General features: G+C 37.1%; 1 protein-coding gene across 1 annotated transcript in view; it reads right to left on the reverse strand.

The window, feature by feature from the left end:
* The window catches only part of LOC145772504 (3'-5' exoribonuclease HELZ2-like), a 30,567-nt gene extending 8,650 nt beyond the window's left edge, over positions 1–21,917 (reverse strand). Inside the window, exons 1-23 of the mRNA XM_082584376.1 lie at positions 21,825–21,917; positions 21,282–21,349; positions 20,394–20,557; positions 19,756–19,960; positions 18,470–18,656; positions 15,833–15,935; positions 15,040–15,312; positions 13,785–13,963; positions 13,415–13,558; positions 12,901–13,043; positions 9,093–9,314; positions 8,602–8,701; positions 8,208–8,368; positions 6,983–7,132; positions 6,099–6,412; positions 5,643–5,804; positions 5,012–5,107; positions 3,948–4,134; positions 3,242–3,480; positions 2,605–2,730; positions 1,878–2,088; positions 824–951; positions 515–621 (exon numbers count right to left, since the gene is read on the reverse strand). Coding sequence (XP_082440502.1) covers positions 515–621; positions 824–951; positions 1,878–2,088; positions 2,605–2,730; positions 3,242–3,480; positions 3,948–4,134; positions 5,012–5,107; positions 5,643–5,804; positions 6,099–6,412; positions 6,983–7,132; positions 8,208–8,368; positions 8,602–8,701; positions 9,093–9,314; positions 12,901–13,043; positions 13,415–13,558; positions 13,785–13,963; positions 15,040–15,312; positions 15,833–15,935; positions 18,470–18,656; positions 19,756–19,960; positions 20,394–20,557; positions 21,282–21,349; positions 21,825–21,917 — 3,762 coding nt within the window. The remainder of the gene's footprint in view (positions 1–514; positions 622–823; positions 952–1,877; positions 2,089–2,604; positions 2,731–3,241; positions 3,481–3,947; positions 4,135–5,011; positions 5,108–5,642; positions 5,805–6,098; positions 6,413–6,982; positions 7,133–8,207; positions 8,369–8,601; positions 8,702–9,092; positions 9,315–12,900; positions 13,044–13,414; positions 13,559–13,784; positions 13,964–15,039; positions 15,313–15,832; positions 15,936–18,469; positions 18,657–19,755; positions 19,961–20,393; positions 20,558–21,281; positions 21,350–21,824) is intronic.
* Between the last annotated feature and the right edge of the window lie 232 nt (positions 21,918–22,149).

Here is a 22,149-nt window from a genome sequence, read left to right on the forward strand (position 1 = left end):
AAAAGTTCTTAGGGAGTAAAGTTTAAACTTTATTTCTGTGCTTTTTCATTGGAAAATCTACCATCTAATGTACGATCAATTAAAGTTTATGATGATATTTCGCATTGAACGCAAATGAAAGAAGGCAACATCAGCGCATTTTGCGCAGCACAGTGATTAAACCTATTCCAGTTTTTACAAAATATTTTAAAACGCTAAGTTACCGCACGCTATTTATAACACAGCCAATCCCTTTTAAAGTTTCTTCAGTCTTCAATGGCAAACAGCTCAAAGGACCGAATCGTCTTTTTGTCAGTTTTATATATTTTCGTGTTGTGTAAGTTTTACTGGCTACACAAAGTGATGCGACACGGTAGCAAATTGAAACCAAAGAAAACAAATCGGAAGTTATTATAAATGAGATGGCTCAATGTCTTTGTCAGTAGCGTGTTCATAAAAACAACGTCTCGTTTCAAACGCCCGGTGACAACTTCTAACTTCTATGAAGCTTAACCTGCTTAGTTCAAACACTCACTTCGTTCTTTGCGGCGGCGACTATCGGAACGAGACACTCAGGTTCTGTGCACATACCACTCTCGTCAACGATCACTTGGGCAATGTCAAGTTCAGATATAAGCGGGCCTGGGATAAACAAGTTGGTTTCAAGAACAAAAATAAGTTGGTTTCCTAGGCCATATTCATCCCTTTCCAATGAGGAAAATGTCAAGCTGTTTCAGAATTGGTAACGTTGTTGAAGTTTTATTAATGGTAGTTCAAGTCTGGTGTGATTTTGAAGAGAGTAACATGCTACATCAAATCGCTACAATAAAACCCGAGCACTTACTCCCGGCAACAGTGCAAGTGCACAGGATGACGTCGTTTTCTTGTAACTCTTCAGCTTTGGCCGTGGTGAGGAGCTTCAAGAATTTCTTGTATCCTTCAACGGTCACAGCTTGCGGAGTGTTCTTGCACCTTTCACGAGACGATGACAATCAGCATCAAAAGACCGCGACAAATAAGCTCTCTCGTAAATTAGGCATTTTAATATACCGGTAAACAGATTTTGAAGACATTGTAATGAATCTTTGCTTTCTCGTCTGGATGCCAAGTTTTTCAACAACAAAATTTTTTGTACAACGATGATGTTGACAAATCGTACAATCCAATTACAAGCAATAGCTGGATGCAATGAATAGAACGACAACTCCCTGCACATTTGTGTTCATGAGTGTGTGATTAGATTTGTGTGGTGGAGTAGTGCAAAGGTTTCAAACGAACCGTTTTCTTAATTTTACTTCTTAACCTAGTGTAACTGCTCATTTCCGAGGAATACAAATTGTCTTTCAGATAAACACATTGAAATGCAAGGATTCCGGCGCATTATGAAGATTTCCAGTGTTTAAAAATTTTAGCTTAAAAGAATAAATTTCTCAGTAAAACGGTCAACCGACGAAAAAGCAATACTCATTTATTTCATAAAGGTTTAAATTTTTCATTGTGATGTTTTCGTCCTTTGCATGTGTTCGGTGATGTGATATACACGTGTCTGATTGTACTCGATGAGTAATAGTTTTATTTTAATAAAGAGCAAATAGGTAAAAATGCTGTTGAAATCCTTTGCTGTTCCATTCACTGACCACGCTCATGTTATCAGCCACATTAACGTCATTATGAACTTTTGTAATTGCTATAATTTGTATGTAATGTTCAAAAAGAACTAAAATCATCATCAAAAAGGTTACTAAAGTGTTACTGTTAGTAAGCCCACAGGCTCTATAACTCCACACTTCTACGAAAAAAAAATAGTGTGCAAAGTCCACGGTGGACCTTCGAGAGAATATTCACAAATGCAACAAGCCTAGCCGTGCTTATAAAGGCCATGGTGTGCTCAAACAAACCTGTCATCAAATTCGGTGATTTCATGAGAGAATGGTTTGTCGTGTCTTCGTATGACGTGATGCAAAGCGACTCCATGGAGATCTGACGTGATAGGAGAGGTATCACTGTCATAGAAACCGGAAGGCTTGACAGGGATGGGGAAGTCGAGCTCCTCCAACATCCCACCGTAGACTCGGATTATTCTCAGCTTGGGAAACTTCATCAGATATCCTATGGCACATTGTGATGCGGTTAGTTTGCGTCAAAATGATGAATCTTAAGGCATTGCATGATTGTGGTAATCTTTTATGCTCGGACTGAAAGAGCCTTGTTGAAAGCTTAATCTTGGTAGTTTCCCATACTTTTAAATGTGGGGCTTTAAATCACTTGAGGTTGATGTGTTGTTGTCTATGAATCATTATATAGATCACAAACTTTTTTCACTTGGTTGACAATGAACATTCAAAAAAGCGCGCAGTAAAATTAAAGGTAAAACCATTGACAACATAACACTTTTTAAACGATGGTTGTTTGAAAGTATATCTGGAACTTCTGGCTGGATGCTTGAAACTTGAGAACTTGTAAACTTACCGGTGGTAAGCAAAACACTACCCAGAAAGCGACGTCATACTGTACTACTGTAGGTCTACGTTTTAACCAGAATAGACGAAAATGCCACACCAACAAGTATGAAAACAAATCAACGTGGAAAGTGAAAACTGTTTGGGAGAAGCGTATTTTATTCACCTGCAACAACATCCACAGATTTGTTTGAAGGGCCGCAATATAAAACCTTTCCGCTTTTTTTGAGTTTTGGGTTCAACCTGCAGAAGTAGTAGGCTAGGTGAGCTCCCATGAAAGACTTTCCAGTGCCTGAAAACACAAGAAATCGGAAGTCAATATCTCGATTGAATCGCAAACAATGAACCTGAATTGAAACGACTCCAGATTTTGTCAATACAATATGAAATAGTGTATGTCTTTGTTTTCTTTTTGACATCGTTTACCAGAAAGCAAAGGTAGTTTTCAACCTGCTGTCATGCTTCATTGGCTATTTTAAAATTACAAGCTCACAGTATAGATTTTTTCTAACTGCACTCTTCTAACACTGCTTACCCGATCACCGAAAAATAACAAACAACGGAATATTACCAAGTTGTAAAGCAGTTTAGTGTAAACTATGTAAAAATACTAATGATGCACTGGCTACTGCAAATAGAATTTTACTATGTCAAAATAAAATATCAACACTCAACTGACGTTACCATCATTGATGGTGTTTCCCCAACCGCCACATGAAAATACTAGTGACGAAAACAACCTAGCGGTTTGTAAGTTTACCTCTCACCGTAAATTGATGACAATCCCTTAAACAGAACATTACCTGGTGGGCCTTGGATCAAAGTGACAGGTTTTCCTAAAGCTCTTGTGATTTGGTTGGTCTGATTCTCATTCAATTTCTGTGTAAAGCTTCCCACAGGCTTAAAGCCTATTGAAAGCTGCTTGATTAATTGGCCAACATAAAATTCGTTAGGATTCCGCAAAGACTTGATGCGGTCCATGCATATCGCCTTCACAAGTGGAGAGGTTTCAGCAAGTGCATTTAAGGCGTTGCACATGCGTCTGTGACAAAAAGATAATGATTAATAATACTGTGTGGCTTCATATGGCGATGCATTCATTGCAGCTTTCGATAAAATGCGTTTCCTTGTAATCTTAGCAAAATAATAACAAAAACAGTCGAGCATGAATATCCGTATACCTTCCCGTCGGCTGTTTTAGCCTGAACGTGAAGTTTCATGCTTGTTTGTTTCAAATCACACGTGAAAACAAGGTGCGATTGTGAGCCACTAGCTATTTGGGCAATACGTAGCTATGAAAAAATAACCGAATGCAATCAGAGCCATACCGAGCCAAACTTTACATCTGATAGCTTTATAAGTTTATCTTGAGCAAATTATTTTCTAGCAATAGTTGCCATGTTCATCTGGTGAACGTTGCAAGTACAGTATTGCTACAGAGGATACTAATCTTAATGAACACCCAAGCTTTGCAGTATTCAAAGTGCAAATTTCAATTGCGAGTTCTACCTGTGTGGTATACTCAGAGGAATCAGCTCACACAGTATTGGACCAGGACGCCCTGGCAGACGAGGCTGCGTCTCCACCGATTCAAACAGCGTAAAGCCAAAAGTACTCGTAGTTCTATTTGGATCTAAAGGCGGTTGCACAGCATTGACTACCCCGTGACCAATCCATGTGTAAAATTCTTTGTTCTCTGCAAAATGAGCAAAAAGCTTCCTTCGAAGAATGATCAATATGAGCCTTACACCATTAAGTGATCGCAATCAGCAAAAGTAATCCATTGCATGGAAGATCATCGTGTTTGGATGTCATATCGTTCCAAAATTAATTAGATCAGAACTGACGATGCACTGAATAAGTGCGAAATATATTTTCTGTAACATCTACTGACAACTGATCCCTGTTACCTTAGCAATTGAGGTTTTAGCTTTCTAGATATGGAACAGGGATCGTTTCAGAATAAGACTAGGTCAGAAAGCGAGGCAGACTCCGACGCAGCTCAGCATCAGCCAAGAGCAGTTAGCTACAAAATTAATTACATTATACATTGCAGCTACATTCTTTAAAAAGCACAATTATCTCGACAAATTTGTCTCTTATACGCATGTTAACACCAATATTGTCACTCAACGACGAGTGGCGTTCGACATACGTCAAAATTCCGATATTCAAAACTTGAAAAGCCGTGCCCCACATATTCATGACGTCATGATGAGATAAAGGTTGAGTATTGAGCTTTTACACAAAACCTCACATCAGATACCAAGTTTTTCGAAAATATGAACACCCTAAGCTAAGGGATAGTAATGTTTTTGCACCATCAAGTTATGATGATGACCTTTGATGCAACAAACATTGCCTTTCCATAAAAGGAAAGAACGCTACACTGCGCTTCGTTTGTTATATAATATATATGGAGGTGGACGACTGGACATCCTGTGGTCAGTGCAAAGCTGATGAGACACACACCAGTGCTGATGATGTCAATTCTTTTAACACGTGGGCGACTGCTAATATGCTTTATCATTTTTGTTGACACCACAAAGCTAATTTGGTGACGTGTTCATTACCTTTGTTGATGATTCTTTCCCGGAAGCAAAGAAAATCACCTTTCTTGATGACGATGAAGCAATTTTCACAGAATGAGTTTTGCAGAACGAATTGGCCTGAAGTTTAAAGGAAGCTATGAATAACTGAAACCGCCACAGACAACAAATTATGTCTGTTTGAAACAAAACTATTATAACGTTGGTCAATATGATTACTTTGCTTGAATGTTTAAAAATTGATTTGTCAATATTTGGAATTTGAGCTTGCTGAATTTAAGCATTTCTTCTGTTACATAATGATTTTGAGATATAAAATAAAAATTCTTGTTTGTTATCATCGCTAAAAAACTGATGTGATAAAAGAAACTGGTGCTTATATTCTAATTCAACACATGAAATCATTATACATCAGTTCGTAAAGACCGTGTAAAAAAGTTTGTTTTTCTTGGTGAATTAAACAATAAAAAAATATCCTTGGCCAGAAAAGGTGTTTTCGCACAAAATAAGTAGGCTACAGTATTCATAAATTTTTAACTAACATTTTCAATTACAAATGATACCCTCACTCCGCACTCAGTATTACAATTATGCATTCCTCCTTTCATGACAGGCTTCAAGTACATTTTCACAGTTTCTTCAAAATTGAACTTACCTCTCTGGTCACCAAAGCTACAATGGTTGAACTCCAACAGAATGGTGGAGTTGCCGTGTATCGTTGAGTACACGCCGTCCATTCGCACAAGTGGAATCCATTTTTGGTAATACAGCCACAAGAGGTAGTCCTCCTGGTCAAACTGATTTTTAACCAAAGTCCCTGCAAAAATAGTTAGTTTTGTGCACACGATTACAAAGAGTTTTAATCTTCTTGGACGATTAACCTTTTCGATAAACCTTCACATACGTTTTTTCTTCTTTTTTTCTCTAAAGAATCACCATTACTTTCAATGTAGCGTTTATTTGAGAGACAGAATCACCTCAAATATCACCTTTTTCTTAAAGAAATGGGAGAAACTGGAGGCCGAAAAGAAGCTAGTCTTAGGACGCCAGACATTGTTTACAAAAATTGCAAACATTACAACTAAAACTGAATGAGTGATGATCAACAAACCTTCTTGGTGGTTGACATCAAACATTGTGACATTACGACGATGCGACAGACAAATATCCAAATTTCCTTCTTTTCCGATCTTGCCAAGCTCTGTAGGCAAGTGCAGCAGCTGGGGGAGAAGAGTCTGTTGTCCTTCTGGCAAGCCAACCCCGAACTGGACGAACAGGGGAATCGCCGAACCGATTTGCTTCGAGCTGGGTGTGATGTCGATTTTGACTTTCCGGCCGTGCCAGATACCGTTTGAAGTCTTGTTGATCTTTTCAATACTGGTTGGAGGTTGCTCTTCTTCTTTTTCAGCAAGAGATTCTGCGACGCTGAAGATAAAGACTGCATCTTTCATGTTGGAAAGGAAACGCAAAACATTGATAATCACGAACAAAAAAGTGAACAAAAAATACGGTTTAGACAAAGCACAAAATTACTTGTGCAAAAATTATCAGCAAATAAGATGTGGTACTTTAATAGCTTATTTGACTTATTAACCATATATTTCGTTATCTTATTTATCTAGTATTCTATTTCTCCAAATTTTCTTAATAAAGTCTCAATAAGAAAACGGTGACAATCTAGTACTGATACAAATGCATCAGTATCTGAAAACTGCAATAGAAATTGCATCAATAAATCAATATCAAGTGTAACGTTTGCTTTTAACGAAAGATTGAATATGTTTTTTCGCACATTTGAAATTTCATATCCCATGTGTAGACTGAAACTTATTTTGTTGACGTTTTTTTATGCCACAAAAAACTCTTTACAGCATTTTGAAATAATTTTTTCATTTTCAAGACAAATACCAAATCCTCTTTCAATAAAATTATTTCTAATTATATATAATTAGTATAATTATTTCAACAAAATTATTCAAAATAGTGACAAGAAACCTTTTCAAAGCTTTTCCAATAGCAGCCTTATTGTTTTTCAAAAAAATGTCTTTCTGAAGACAAGAAATGAACTTCAACCAGTTTTCTTTCTTCACAGTTTTTCTCCTTTCAAAGCAAAATCCACTGCTTTGGAGCCCTTGATCATAATATCTGAACAATAAACATTATCCTCATATATAATAATAATACTGCTAATAATTTATTTTACACCAGTTGGGGGTCATTTCATTAAAATTTATAAGAGAATTCGTCATTTTTTCCGCAGGGTTTTCCAGTATTTGTATTTTTTGGTATGTTGATCAGTATGAAAACTAATGAACAAGAATTTTTTTTTGAAATTAGTTATAAACGGTTTTCGAGATACAGTCGTTTTGTGGTCACATTATTAACTGTAAATATATGTATCTCCCTATGTTGAGAATCAAGGAATTCAAATCTGAGGTCGAAAATGCATTTAAATTTAGCCCATTTAAAAAAAATTTGCTGTTCATAATTTTTCATACTGAATAACATATAAAAAGACAATAAAATCGGAGAACGTTGAATTTTCTCTCTTAAAATTATAATGAAATGGCCCTGGGAGCAAAATAGCGTTAATGAAAAGTCTCCATGCCAACTGTCGCCTTTCTTCCGGGCTGTGCTTTTTAAGAGATCGAACCCTTCGCATAAATGCTTATGCTGGTCTTCCTTGATTTCGTTTGCCTTTGATCAGTTTTGATCATAAATACGAGAGTTTGATTGTGTTGTGTCTTTCAACCCATTCAAAAAGTCATACTGGAGTTCTGTTTTATTAAAGAATTGTACAACCAAGATATAGTGTGAAACCTCCAAAGTAGACCCAAAACGAGAAGCTGTCTCTGATTAACAAAGCATGCGAATGAATACAAAGCAAAAGACCAGATCTAAGGAGAAAGAAAGCAACATAATACACAATACATTAAAAATTGAGTTTATTGGATGTCGTATTCAATGTCCCGACTAGAGAAGTTGACGTTTGCTGACTTGTTGAAGCAGAGGAGTTGCTGACTTGTTGAAGCTGACTTGTGAAAGCATTGTTGAAGCAATGTTGGTTTCGCATTAACTAGTTATCTAGTAACAAGACCAAAACAATTATATCATTCTATTTGTGAGATTAGGTTAGAATCTCGTGAGGTATACAGAGTAAAAAAACACAAGTCAATTAGATGAAAGAAGAACTTTCGCCATTAGTTCACAATGAGGGTACCTTAAACACCACTGCAGATATATCTTCTCCAAATTGCTCGAGTCTTCCTCCATATGAACTAGCACCTTCTTCTTGGGGATAAGTTCACTTATGCGAACAGTGTGGCGATTTGACAAGTGAGTCAGTGACGGGAATTTGACCACAATTTCAAAGTCATTGAACTGAATGAAAAAATTAAGAAAAACATAGACTAAATGTAATGTGCAATATCTTCCTTTACTAAGCGTCATTCTTTTGAAAAAATAATGTATTTTTTAGATTGATACAATGTTCTACTGACTGCAAAGGAGTCTGACAAGTCGTGTTCGGTTAGTATCTGTTTCTACGATCAAAAACCTTAAGCTTCGTAAACGGGCGACTAATGCGATATTGTATGGAAGTAATGTTAGCTTACCTCGGCCACATAGCCTGCAAAGTACTCAGCTTTTAAGCCTTTTAACTTCTTATGAAAATGAACTGTCCTTTGGAATTCTCTAGCCCGCTTCTCTCTTTTTCTGGAAGAAAAAATGGCTTGAAAAATAAACAACTGAAGATTCATTAAGAGTTTAAAAATTTATTGTTTTAACTAAGGACAGAAATATCCGATAATCTCGAAAATGTTTTTCAAATAACAGCAGCTAAAACAAATTTTTGCGAAACATTCTCAGGTTCATTTGGCTGCATTCGATGATCAGTGTTGAGTAGAGCTGTTGCAAACTTAAATTTAAACTTTTCGTCTTCGTATGAGCTTTTGGGGCCGAGGATTTATTCTGTTAAAGGATAGACCTTTGGCCCAAATTAAACCTATAGGCTAATCAAAAAGTTATGTGAATTAAAAGTACTGCACATGAGTTGTTGATAGTTTGAAATCATAATAAAAGTCCAATCAAATTGCAAACAACTTACAAACTTTCTTCAAAAATTCCAACATCAAACTCATCATAACCATTGCAATCGACATTGGGTGTTTTGCGTAAGAAATTGACCAGCCTTCTTTGGGTGACAAGGTCGAAGTACCGACGAATAGGCGAAGTGCACCACGCGTATGAAGGAAGACGAAGGTTGAAATGAGAAATGCCTTCCCGAAGACTTTCTTTCAAAACAACCGGCTGCTGAATAGCCTGAAACCTATTAACAATAATGTGTTGATAAGGATCGTACAAAAAGTAACATAAAATAACACCATGCAACGCAATTCGTAGGTTTCGAGATATTGTATTGACTCTCAAGAGGGTTTGAAAAAAAACAAAAAACAGAGCACGCCTTGCTAAGTAAACACCAATGGGCAAGTCAAATAGGCGCTAACATTGTGGCATCAGGCGATTTAGACGCTGCCGTATTCCAAGTAATATATGTTTTATTGTTGCTTGGTGGTGGTATATGATTATACATGACCTATACTACTATGTCACTATGATAGAAAAATACTTCTTTTAAACATCAGTGAAGACCCCAGAAAATGGCAGATACATGTTTCATAGTAAATGACAATTACGGTATTGCAATATACTGTAATTTTCAAATATTATTCAAAACATAATTTATAAATAACAATTTAAACCCAACCAACCATTTGCGATGGTATGGCAAGTGGAACGTATATCTGATGACAAGGCGCCAGTGATGGCAAAGAAGATGTCTGTCCGAGAAAAGAAAGTGGATCAAAAAAAAGATGGCTAGATTTGGTGAGACGACATCAGTGTAAGGAACCTGGACAGAATCAACCCTAACAGGGAAGCATGGCAAAAGGACTGCAAAAACTGGCAGACCCCTGCTAGCGGGGACAAACGCCAGGTCTCATCTACTAAAGACCGGATAAACTGATGATGATGATAAACCCAACCATTATTGTACTGCAATAACTGTAAAACTTGATTATTCCTTTTCAATTGTATGTACGAAAAAAATATGGAACAGTAACTTTTCAAACGTTTGCTAAACCATAAGTTCAGTGTGTGACTGTCTGTATTTCGTGCTCTGTTTCTCATGGGCTCATGTTCACTTTTTACAAACAAAAACACTTACGATTCCAACCCTGCAATTGCAAATGAGACCGACTGTGTAATTCAGGGGTGTGCAACGTACGGCCCGCGGGCCAAATGTGGCCCGCGAAGAAAAATTGTGCGGCCCGCGAAGATGTGGCAATTTTGAATTGTGTGCGGCCCGCGAAACGTGTTTATAATTTAGTTTAGCCTGGTACGTGCGAACAATTCATTATAGAGTGGATTATTGTACATTTTGCACCTTCTGTTAACTATTTTAGAAATCTCCCACTGGCCACCGCTCATCCGATTGTATTTAATTATTTGGAACGTCAGTAGATCATAGGCACAGAATTGCACAGAGAATAGCTCAAACTATGAAACTGTATTCTGACAGTAATTTTGTGAAGCAGTGTCTTATCGATGTCCCAGAAGAAATGTGCTCTAAAATGAAGAGTGCGTTCGAGAAAATGGTGGACGATAGCGAGGCGTAGGCTATCGATGATCTTGCTTGTGATATTAGTGACACTCTCACTCTCAATAAGGATAAGGTGAAGAACTTTGTTTCATGGAGCTTTGCGATCGATGAAAGTAGGCTACGGACCAGAAGGACACAGCACAGTTGGCCATATTTGAAAAGGAGTGGACAAAGACTTGAACGAAACGGAAGAGCTTCTGTCATTACAGTCAATGAAGGGTACGACAACTTACTGGTGCTGACATTTTTACTGAATTGATTCTTTTGACAACTTCGAACTGGACTTGTCCAGCTTATGCGGAATCGCAACTGATGGTGCTAGATCCATGTCCGGAACTGGCATTGGATTCATAGGTCTCTTGAAGTCTACCTTGAGGAAGAGAAAAACCGATGATGACATAGCAATTTTTCATTGTATCATTCACCAGCAAAACCTGTGCGCAAAATCCTTGAAGTTCAAACATGTCTTAAGTCCGGTTGTTAAGGCAGTAATTTCATTCGAGCACGAGGGCTCAACCATCGTCAGTTTCAAAAGTTTCTGGATAATCTCAACACGACACATAAAGATCTACTTTACTTTTCCGAGGTGCGTTGGTTAAGCAAGGGCTGCATGTTGCAACGATTTTACGAACTGCGGAAATAAGTCGTAAATTTTTTGATTTTACCGAAAACATCTCAACCAAAATGACTTTCCACATTTGAAAAAAACATGACTTCAAAAATGGCTCTTTTTGGCTAAACGTATTTGTGCGAACAGATTTGTTCTAAAATGGGCGTCATAAAATATCCCCATCGATCCGTTCTGACAGGCGAACACCTGGAAAATGGACTTCGAATTGCGAGCACTTCCATTAAAGTAAATTTGGAAAAAGTCGTCCGGAAAAGAAACCAGCTGCAAATTTCTCACTGAACTCGTAGTCGGTGTGACAATAAATTTGAATAGCCGTTTTCTTTAGAAATTTATGTGTCTTAACTTATTATTTCTGCAAGGAGATAACCTCTAATAATGCCATAAGATTAACATGAATAACAAAAAAACTACTTTTTTGTGCCTGCAACTACTAGAAAACATATGTTAAATAAACGTGTGGCCCGCGGTTTCACCGAGATATTTATATATGGCCCTCCTGTAATAAAGGTTGCACACCCCTGGTGTAATTAGTTAATTACATTAGTTACTGAAATCATATTGAAAAAAAAACTAAGAATCTTCAAAATTGTAACTATACAAACAAAGCCAAATGTGCCCATTTATAAGCAGGCCTCGAAATTCACGGCAGACATGTCCGCCGTCACAGCATATGATGTCCGCGGGAACTACCCTCTAGATCGGTCATATTTGTCCGCCAAGAAATAACACAGAAACTAGCGATACAAATCGTCATTGCATAGCATAAACAATTTGTTGTGAGAATATAATTTCCCGCGCGTTCTAGCGCGCATCTAGAAAATGTGAATACTGTATCCCTTAGCTTTCATTCAAGCTGAAAATCTTTCAATTTTTACGTTGCTTCAACGATTGATGACATTGAATCAGCGTAACAAAGGTGAATTCTTCGCTAAGAATCGATGGGAGTACGCACAAGTTCAAGTCTTACGTCAAAATGTCTGCCTTTGATCTCCGAGTAATATTGGTAAGGCAAGGTTGGTTACAAAATTAGATTATACGAGTCGAGTAGGCTATTACAGCAAGTTGAAGAAAAATTTATCAAGTTTTGGTATTACAGTAAGAAAGAAAAGGCCCATAGAAAATTCACTTTCGCTCACATACCACGCAAAAATATACCTAAAGAAAAATGCCTAGTGAAACTTTGCACAGCAGAAAATAGTGGCGTTAGCGTATCGTTAGCGTTTGCGTAGTTTTCCGACTCGTGCCCAGAGCATTGTGACGCAAAAATCCACACGACCTCGTTCGGTGGAAGTTAATCAGTTATGCGGCGTATTAAGCAGCTACACCGCGCTTTGACTCTTCAAGCGCACCTCATTGGTCTGATGAAAGCCTTCGCTGAAATTTTAAAAAGCCTTCTAAACCGTAGCTATAGCTTTCAAATAATGAAGAATTATCAAGTGATTAAGCCTGACGATCGACGGCTAAAACTGGTGTGTCCGCCGTGAGACTTAAATTGTCCGCCGAGATAGCTGCTCAGACCGGACACGTTTGTCCGCCGTCAACAAAAACAAATTTCGAGGCCTGTATAAGCATTATATTATTCATAAGAGCATAACCATTCCAATAATATATTTTGCGACTCACTCTTCGAGACTTGTCACTACTTCCGGTTGGTTATCATCACAGCAAGCCAAAAGTATAGCTTCCTCAATGTGTCCTTCGGAAAGTGATGAAGATATTTTCTCCCACACTTCATGTAGCACTGTCATTGTTTCGCCTGAATGGGCCTGAAAATTAACAACTTAAAACTTGTCGTTTTTAGAGTTTTTTGTCTGACTTTGCATCATTCAGTTTATGATGTGAAACATTACCTTTTCAGTAATCAAACACACGGCGAAAAAGCAAGCGATTGCTTACCTTCTGCAAAGGCCATCAATCCAGGAAACATTCCAACCTACATTAGTATCTATTTAACCACAAATTACCGCATCCAAGAATTAACTAAACGTAAAGGAGATAAGTGATATTTAGAAATTAATCGGTGAAAACATTTTGAGTGTAAAAAAGCCATCAAATTTTTGCTGTGGAAAGTTATCTTTGTAAAATTCAACTTTCATTCACCTAACAAAAGATCCCACCACATCAAATAAACATTTACCTTTTTTTTAATTAAACTTAAAGAACTGGATTGCAAGTGACGTTCCTTCCAAAAAGAAGCAGTAGAAGTTTGATAGAGTGACAGAGAAGAGTATGTCCATGGTTTTCCTAAAGGCGGAGCTTGTGATCGAGCAACAAAAGGAATCTGAAATCAAAATAAAAAATCTTTGTACACTGTACAGCACATACCGTATTGCTAGTGGGTGATCAATACCAGAAATCATTACAGCATTTGATGGCTTAATTATTATCAATTCTTTATTAACAGAAGTATTTGGGGCCCACATTATCAAACAATCAATTTTAGACATCCGTCTTAATAGTTAGCAATAACTATAATTCAAGTTTGTACAAACTATATCAAAAATCACCTTATTTTGAAGCATAAAGTTAGAAATAAATCCATTGAGAGTAACCATCGCTTCTTCCACAAGCATCCTAGCCATGCACTCGGTGTTGAAATCATATTCAGTATCAGATTGGCTTGTGTAAAAAGCTGCTGCTTGTAACCGATGAACGCGAAAGGATGATAAGACATTCCAAAGGTGGTCTATCAAAAAAACGGGTCTGCTACTATTCGGTGAGTCCGATTCGGTGAGTCCGATTCGATGAGTCTGATTCGGTGAGTTCCTAACCTCTAACCCCTAACCCTAACTCCTAACCCCTAACCCTAAAACGGCAATGATAATTAGGCCACGGTACCCGATAACTAAAAAAAAAAATTGAAAAAATCCCCCGTTAAGGGATCGGACTCACCGAATCGGACTCACCGAATCGGACTCACCGAATCGGGCCATTCCGCAAAAAAACACGTGTTTATCACTTGAAACATCATTTCTACACAATTGCTTCAGAAGTGATATTTTTAGATTACAACTGATGCCGTTGATGAAATCAATGGAATATCTTTAACATGGCTAATTATCAAATGTACTGGTGGATGAAAGCAGATGGCCATTCGTGATTTTTTACATCCTAACCATAATAATTACACCAAGGTGCAACAAATATAACATGCACAATGCACATTGCACAGTATCAATATTCAATATGCATGGCAAACACACGGCATGATCCTAAAAAGGACTCGAGGATGACTTGGTTTAATTGCCAGCAACGACTTTTGCCAAGGCAAATTGGGATATGCTGTTGACCTGGTGTTTTACTGTATTCGGTAAGACTGTCTCTCACAGTTAAGTTACGGTAAGACGGTCCTCAGTTTCTGCCTTTACTGTACTTCATTTCGTTTCTTTAGAGTGTCAGACAGGGAAAAACACTTTTTTATCTAATTTGAAGAAAAAGCACCTAAGTGACGAAGAACCTTTGGAACACAGCAAACTACGGGAGTGCTGGCAGCATATACAAGTTCCACTTTTCTTTTATCAAACTCCGCACCAGGTATGATACATACGACAACGAGTTAAGTTATGAAAGTAAGAATGGCTGAAGGATGTGAATAAACAAATGTCTTAAATTTGAAGAGTGATCATGTATTTTTGTTTTATCGAAAAATTTGCAATTGGCCTACCGCTGCCTATTTGCAATTACAAGGTTGCTGAGAGAAAGCTGCGCAAGAGCTGTTAAGCTTCAGATCTCTTTTTTACAATAAAAATACCGTGTACTTACAGAGCTGTTGAGATAAGTTCTGCGAAGTTGCCTCGTGAAACGGCCTGGAGTCTCTTTTATTTAAGTGAGCTTGTGCTTCTTTGTATGACAACCGACACTTGGGTATAATCCTTGAAAGGACCGGTACACAACCGACGTCAACATTATCATTCAATGGAGGTCTTGCAGAATGGAAAAATGTAGAAACAGCAAAACGCTCTTTTCCATCACTGAGCAGACTGCACTGCTTTTCCAAAGGAGGTTGTAACATTTTACCAACGTCTTCGTCCAATGCTGTTACAATTTACGTAAACAACTAAAAACAACAACTACGTAATTTAACTAAACGTTTGATCAACAGTAATAACATAAAACAATTATTTGCAGTAAAACAGCAGAAGCAAAACTACATTTTGTTAAATGTAGGGGGGAGGAAATAAAATATAAAGCGCATACAATAACTGACCAAGCAAGTTACAAATCAACTTTTTTCAACGCGTTTGTTTGAAGTTGTTAGACACTAAAGCGATTCGTCTACCAAACCACTCCTCTGCGGATCCAATGCTCTCCCACTACTTGATCAATACATTCATCTATTAAATTTCTGTTTCACCTGAAGTCAACATGCGTGTGATTTTTTATAAGTTGACAATGAAACGATTTTCAACACAACCAACAGACCATAGTTCGATACAAAGACAAAAAACCGTTAGTGCATAATATCTGAATTTAAGCACATCAACTTCAGTAGGCCACCAAACAAAGTTTAGGAAGCAAACTTAGCAAAGTTTTTTATAAAACACAGCAAGCTCACATTTATCCATGACATTGACAGATACAAGCCTTTTCCTTGCTTTCATGTCTATTTTATGTCCTTTTTCGACAAAAGAAGCAACGTCAGCAATGTGAATTCCTACCTGAATGTGACAAGATAAAAATAGCGTATATTCAGTTGTAGAAACAATATATATTACTTGTAGGTGTAGCATGGCTACCTGGAGCTGCGGCCTGCTTTGTCACAATTTGGTTATTCCGCTACTGCTCATGTCTAAAAAACAATGAAAGAGTTTTTTTTTGCTTTTTGCTGACTTGTAATGATATAAAAGCTTTTTATTGCCGTGAGGGGCAGTAAAAAAAGAGAAAAATAAGTTAAAAACGTCCAATCAGACTGTTAACGAGTGGCTAACAGTCTGACTGTAATTTTATGAATCAAATTGTCTTTGCTTTTCAACGCTTGATGATGGTAAAACCCATTTTGTCACCTGGGGAAGACAGTACAGACGACGTAAAAATATAATTTCTAGAAAATATTATTCAGGCATATATCAAAAGTTGGCAAAATCTGAAAAAAATCTACAAAATGTGACAAATCAGGGCTCGTAAGCAATGTGTAGCCATGCTTACACATTACAATTGAGTGTATAGAATATACTGTATATATCTGAGCAAGTTATCAGAGTGGATAATGCAAAGCTTCAGAAAATACAATTCAAGCACAGATCAACATTTCAAGTTTGATCACATTCTCAGTCTAGACATCTGTCGGTGATTCGCAAAATTCCTCAGCAACTTAAATACTACATCAAGTGTTTGCTTCTTTTCAACTATACATGTTACATGTCTTGTCGTTTCATTTCATCAAACTCTGTTTGGACTCGCCATTCATGTATTGCGGCATTCGGGTCTTGTGTCATTCGTGCTCGCGGCAAACGGACCAAGGCATTAAATCACAGAATGGACCGTTTTGGCGAATCCAATTTCGGAGACAGCCTTTTTCGGAGAATTTGTAGGGATTATTTAGGTAGGCGATTTTTGTGTTTACCTTTCCATGCCCATGCAAAAGGTTAGGTAATTAACTTAACCTATAACACTGGTCAATATAAAAATTTTACAAGAGAAACTAACAATTATTTCCAAGTAATTCTGGTTCCAAGTAATTCTGGTTCCAAGTAAGTAATTCAATACCAATATGCACTATGCCGCCAATGCTATGTTTGGTTATTAGTATTGTTTTTGGAAACTCAAACTGTATGAGGTAGCTTTCAAGTTGCTATAATTTTATTATTAGCATAGCTAGCAAGAGCGACTGCTACAAGTATGAGTGCTAGACCAAGTAGCTCAAGACGAGTTTGATTGAACATCGAAGCAAATTTATGTTTCATATGCGGAAAGTAGGTGTTGTGTATTTTGGTTAGTTTTCGTTTAAGCAATGTACCTTGCTTTCATTCCCCTTAAATCTTCTCTTTTGCGTTTTTGTTACTCAACGCTTCTCATTTTGTTTCACAGTATATTTTGGTGACACACCTTTTTGATCACACAGTTTCATTCTTGCGATTTAAAATACAAGTAAAAAACCTTTGTATGACTCTGGTTGAATGAGGTAAAAACACAACAGTAGGTACACATTTACCTTCTGATTCTGTAAAGCTGTCCACCAGCCACAAGCTTGCCTGGGCTAATAAAGTTAATTTATTACGTTTTAAGGAAGCAATTGCCAGACTCGCCAGTCGCCACTGATATGTCTACCATAGTAATGATTCATGCGTAACAAGTATGGATGAGCAATTTGGAATTAGATCTTTGCATGCATATTGCATGTTTTAAACCATTACGGCTTTGCCACTTTTTCCGTTTGTTGGTTATGTCACTGTATTTTATTTCCACAATATGGTTTCTTCTGCATTCCGACAAAGAAAAATAAATATACACACTACACAGTGTACAACTGAAAAAAAATATTCGTTTTAATGGGGAGGCTATAACCTGTTGTCGCAAACAAAATATTGAGATTATTTTGTGTTTGCTTCATTTCCTATGGCGGAAATGCATCGAATCGGATTCGATGTAGGCTTAACTAGGCTACTCTAGCACGCCTCTACGCTCGTTTATTTTTCCAGAGACCAACCATGGCCTACCAGAGCTGCTTCCAGGCAGCCAAAACAAAAATTCAGTTAAAAATTTTTGTTTGTAAAAATTCGTTAATTGATATCGTGTTTTTGCGTTCATTCAGAGAACGCAAACAAGGACCTGAAAAATATTTGCATTTAATTAACTTCTATTGTTAATCATGAAAAGCCGTTTGATAAATGCTTTTTTTCGTTTAGTTAAGACTTTTCCGCTGACACATTACTTGGTTAACCTCCATTATAAGCTATGTCCTTTGAATAAACAGTGCCGCTGTGGAATTTTAGAATTCTCCGAAAAAAGATTTCTCCGAATCGGATTCTCCAAATAGTAGCAGATCGATTAGGTTGTGTTATCCATGTCAATGTCAAGGTGTGTGCTGTAAAAATGATTCTTAAATATAGTAAAGGCTGGCCAACAAAACAACTGCTGTACATTCCATCCCATCTTTAATCTTCACTCTTTCTTATGTTTCGGTGAGTGCCAGTAAGACCACATGAGAATGAAACAGGACTACACCTACGAAAATATGCAACTCAAGCAATACCTTCCAGCAATTCTTTCCTTTATGCTCCCGACATGGTTCTATGCTCAAAGCATCATCAAGCACCTTTGCTTTTTCGGGATCAATGGTAAAAACAAAAAGGTCGGTCAAATTATGACGTTCACGTTGAAACTTAAGAGACTTCAGCTTTTCATGCACAACGTGACAAGCAAGGTCATTCATTTCTTTACTGAAAAGTTCACAATAGATTTGTTGACATATTGTGCAGGCGAATAATAAGTTACACAAAAATGACATAACGAAATACTTGAAGTCAGTTGCTCCACGGCCCACTGTCGACTCTTGTTACTCTAATTTCTTCAAAGTAACACCTTCTCAAAAAGTTTTCATTAAATTAACGTATTATCATACTGCATTACTGCCGCTAGTATAATATGCCGCTTCCAAATATGTGAACAGTACTCAGTCAGAACACATCCGAAAATAAAGAATGGGAGTGGAATTTACTCCAAGGCTATCACTCAGCATCCAGAAACTGGATGAGCTGAAGCATTTTGGCTGAAACAGGTTATTCTGAAAATTGCTTAGAGCTACCCTCAGGGTTGGGTGGCATGAAGAAATGCCATCAGACAAAGGAGACTTTCGTTGGAGTCCAACCCTCGCAGTAGGGAGAACAGGAGACGTTAGATTGTAGAAATAGAAGGATAAAACACATGTTTGTGACCATGATGGACATAGCGTGACACAAAAACACGTCTTTATTACTATTCACAATATCATTATCATCATCAACCAATTTTGATTATACAGGCCATGAATTAATCCTGATGTCAAGGGTGTGGCCTGTCTGTCTGTCGAGAACGAAGTCTTCCCCTCCACACCTTGCGATTTATTGGGTTGGCAGAGTCCATGTTCAGGGCTACAAGGTCACCATTATTTATTCAACTACAAAAAGTTTGCGCTATCATTGGTTTCATGTACTGCAAAGTACAATCATCAGGCTCATACCGGTATGAGCCTGATGATTGTACCTTGCAGTACATGAAACCAATGATAGCGCAAACTTTTTGTAGTCGAATAAATAATGATTTACATTAGCTCTGTCTTTTAAACATTGAGGACTTTTATTTGCAACTGCTGCAATCAATTTCTGGATTAGTATATATACAGTATTCCAAGTAAGGATCGATATTTGTATTAAATCAAATATAGTTATTACTATATATATATTTGATTTAATTCGCTCTGCTTTGCTTTTTTGCTTAGCATTGAGCACTTTTTGTAGTATTAATAGTTTTCATTGTTTTTTGTATATATATATTATATACCTGTGCTTTCCAGGAACCTCATACATCACTTTGAACAGAGTAAGATTGTCGTTATTCACATTAAACTTTCCCGCAACATATCCATACGGATGCCAGTGATACATTGACCACTTTATAAAGCGAACAATGAAACGCTTCCCAGTGACACGGTGGTTAGTGTTAGGATTAGCAATTTCACATGATTTTTCTTCCAACGTAAATTTTTCTGCAACAAAAAAGCTCTCAGAAAAGTCTAATAAACAATTGAAAGACTGCAGTAGCACTAATTCTTGTGTACATATAAATGTTCTCATCAACAACATGTTTAAACCAACTAATCTATGGTAATAAGTCAAAACTTTGTTGAGAATAAAGTGTGAATAAAGTCAAATCTGGTTAGGTGGCTTAGTCGTTCCGGTATCAGCCTCTGATTAAGTAGACATGAGTTGAATATTCTGTTGGGTCAAACCAAAGCCTTTTAAAAACGCCACTAATTGTGACTCCTCCTTGGCACAGCAAAAATTGCATTCATCAAAGTGATGGATTCAGGGTAAGGGTAATACCAATAATGTTCTCAGCAGCGCCTCTTTACTGCTGTGCTGACACTGCATTTGTGAAATGCAGAGAATAGGCTATTGCAAAAATGTGCTATAAATTACCTCCATCATCAATACGTTTGTAAACATGGACCTTATTGTTCCTAAAACGTTGGAAAGGTGTTTTTATAAAGAAACGGACACTGTCATCATTTATAGGAATCATTCTTCTGCATTCCAGGTCGTCAACACGGCAAACAAATTCCTTCTCATAAATATCAAATGCTCTGCACAAGAAAATTTATTCGAAGAGTTTCATAAATCCGTTGTACCAATACTAACAAGAACAAAAACTTTTATATGTTCTTGCTCATGCTAAATTATCATTTGTTGAAGACACCTTGCTGTTAGTGTTGGATTGCGTATTGCAGCTTCATGAGATCAAGAACGCTAGCAAGGTGATTGAAAATGCCACATGTGGTCACTGGTTAGACACAAAAAATGGAAAACTATCAAGCTTGACAGTTACTGTGGACAATATATTAAGGAAGCGTTCCATCCAGTGTATGTCCATGAACTGTCTGCAGGGTATTAAATAAACTATATATATATATATATATATATATATATATACACAATTACACACTACAGTATTAAAACTATGGATCTTATGTTTCATGTCAACCACAATAATTAACAATCTTAATCTCTTCTGTAAGTTGACATGTAGAAACACTGTGGGTGCAAATTTTTGTCGTATCCAGGCTTACACCTGGTGGTTGAAGATTTAGATTAAGTGGACGGGAAGGCAAGGAAGCCAATCTTCGTGTCCACCTTCAGGCATGCCTTTAAGTGTCCTGCCACAGACACAGCCGCATGCTCTTGAGCGGTGTCGAACCGGCACCCTTTCGATTGCCGTTCCAGTGTTCTCACCACTCGGCTATGCAGCCGACAATTTCATTGGTGTTAGGTGCAAATAACAGCCAACATAACAACAAACAAGGTTGTAACCTTTTCAATATCCCTTCCACAGAACCATAGTAAGTCACGCCGTTGTCAGTTTCTTCTCTGTCTGTAATCTAAACAAATCGTAGTTGAATGAGTTAAAAAAACAATGATAATTTGAAACAATGAAATAATTTGAAACAAAAACAATGAAATAATTTCAAATAAAAGCAATGAGTTAAAAAAACAACAACTTAGATAAACAGTATTGCAAGAGATTGAGTTTCGCTTTTAGCAGCATGATCGTTGTTTACTTCACAAATGTATATGCAAACGACCTGTTCAAGCTTGATGGCTAATATTTAATCGCCATTTCCGCTTGAAGCAGATTGCGCATCAACAACTACAAGTAAAATCACCTGATGGTTAAAACAGGTTATTTTTATCTACATTTGCGAAATAGGCTAAGTAGTATTCCGATGGATGTATTCATATTCATGTCATAGTAGTCATGTCATTTTCAATTTTGATACACCAGTACAATAAACAAATGATTGAAATGAAAAACAATCTGATTGAATAAAAACAGTTTTCAGTGGGATACATGACTTTATGCCGCAGTCTGAATGACGCAATCTCGAGGCCGCAAGACACAAATGACGCAACACCTGAATGTCGCAAGGCCCAAATGCTGCAATACATGGATGACACGAAAATTGGTTATTACTAACAATTTCTCACTAAAAGTAATTGTTTTTCGAATACGATAGTAATTTCATTTGTCACGAAGCAATTTTCATTTTTTATACAAGCATTTTACTAATGTATTTATTGCTTTTTATTTTTATTGAACACGTCTGCAGAAAAACCTTGCTAATGAGAAATGTCTTACAAACTCGAAGTGTAAGTCTGGCTTCCCTCAGTTAATTTCGTT

The sequence above is a fragment of the Aplidium turbinatum genome, chromosome 6, assembly GCF_918807975.1.
Source record: "Aplidium turbinatum chromosome 6, kaAplTurb1.1, whole genome shotgun sequence".
NCBI lineage: Eukaryota > Metazoa > Chordata > Ascidiacea > Aplousobranchia > Polyclinidae > Aplidium > Aplidium turbinatum.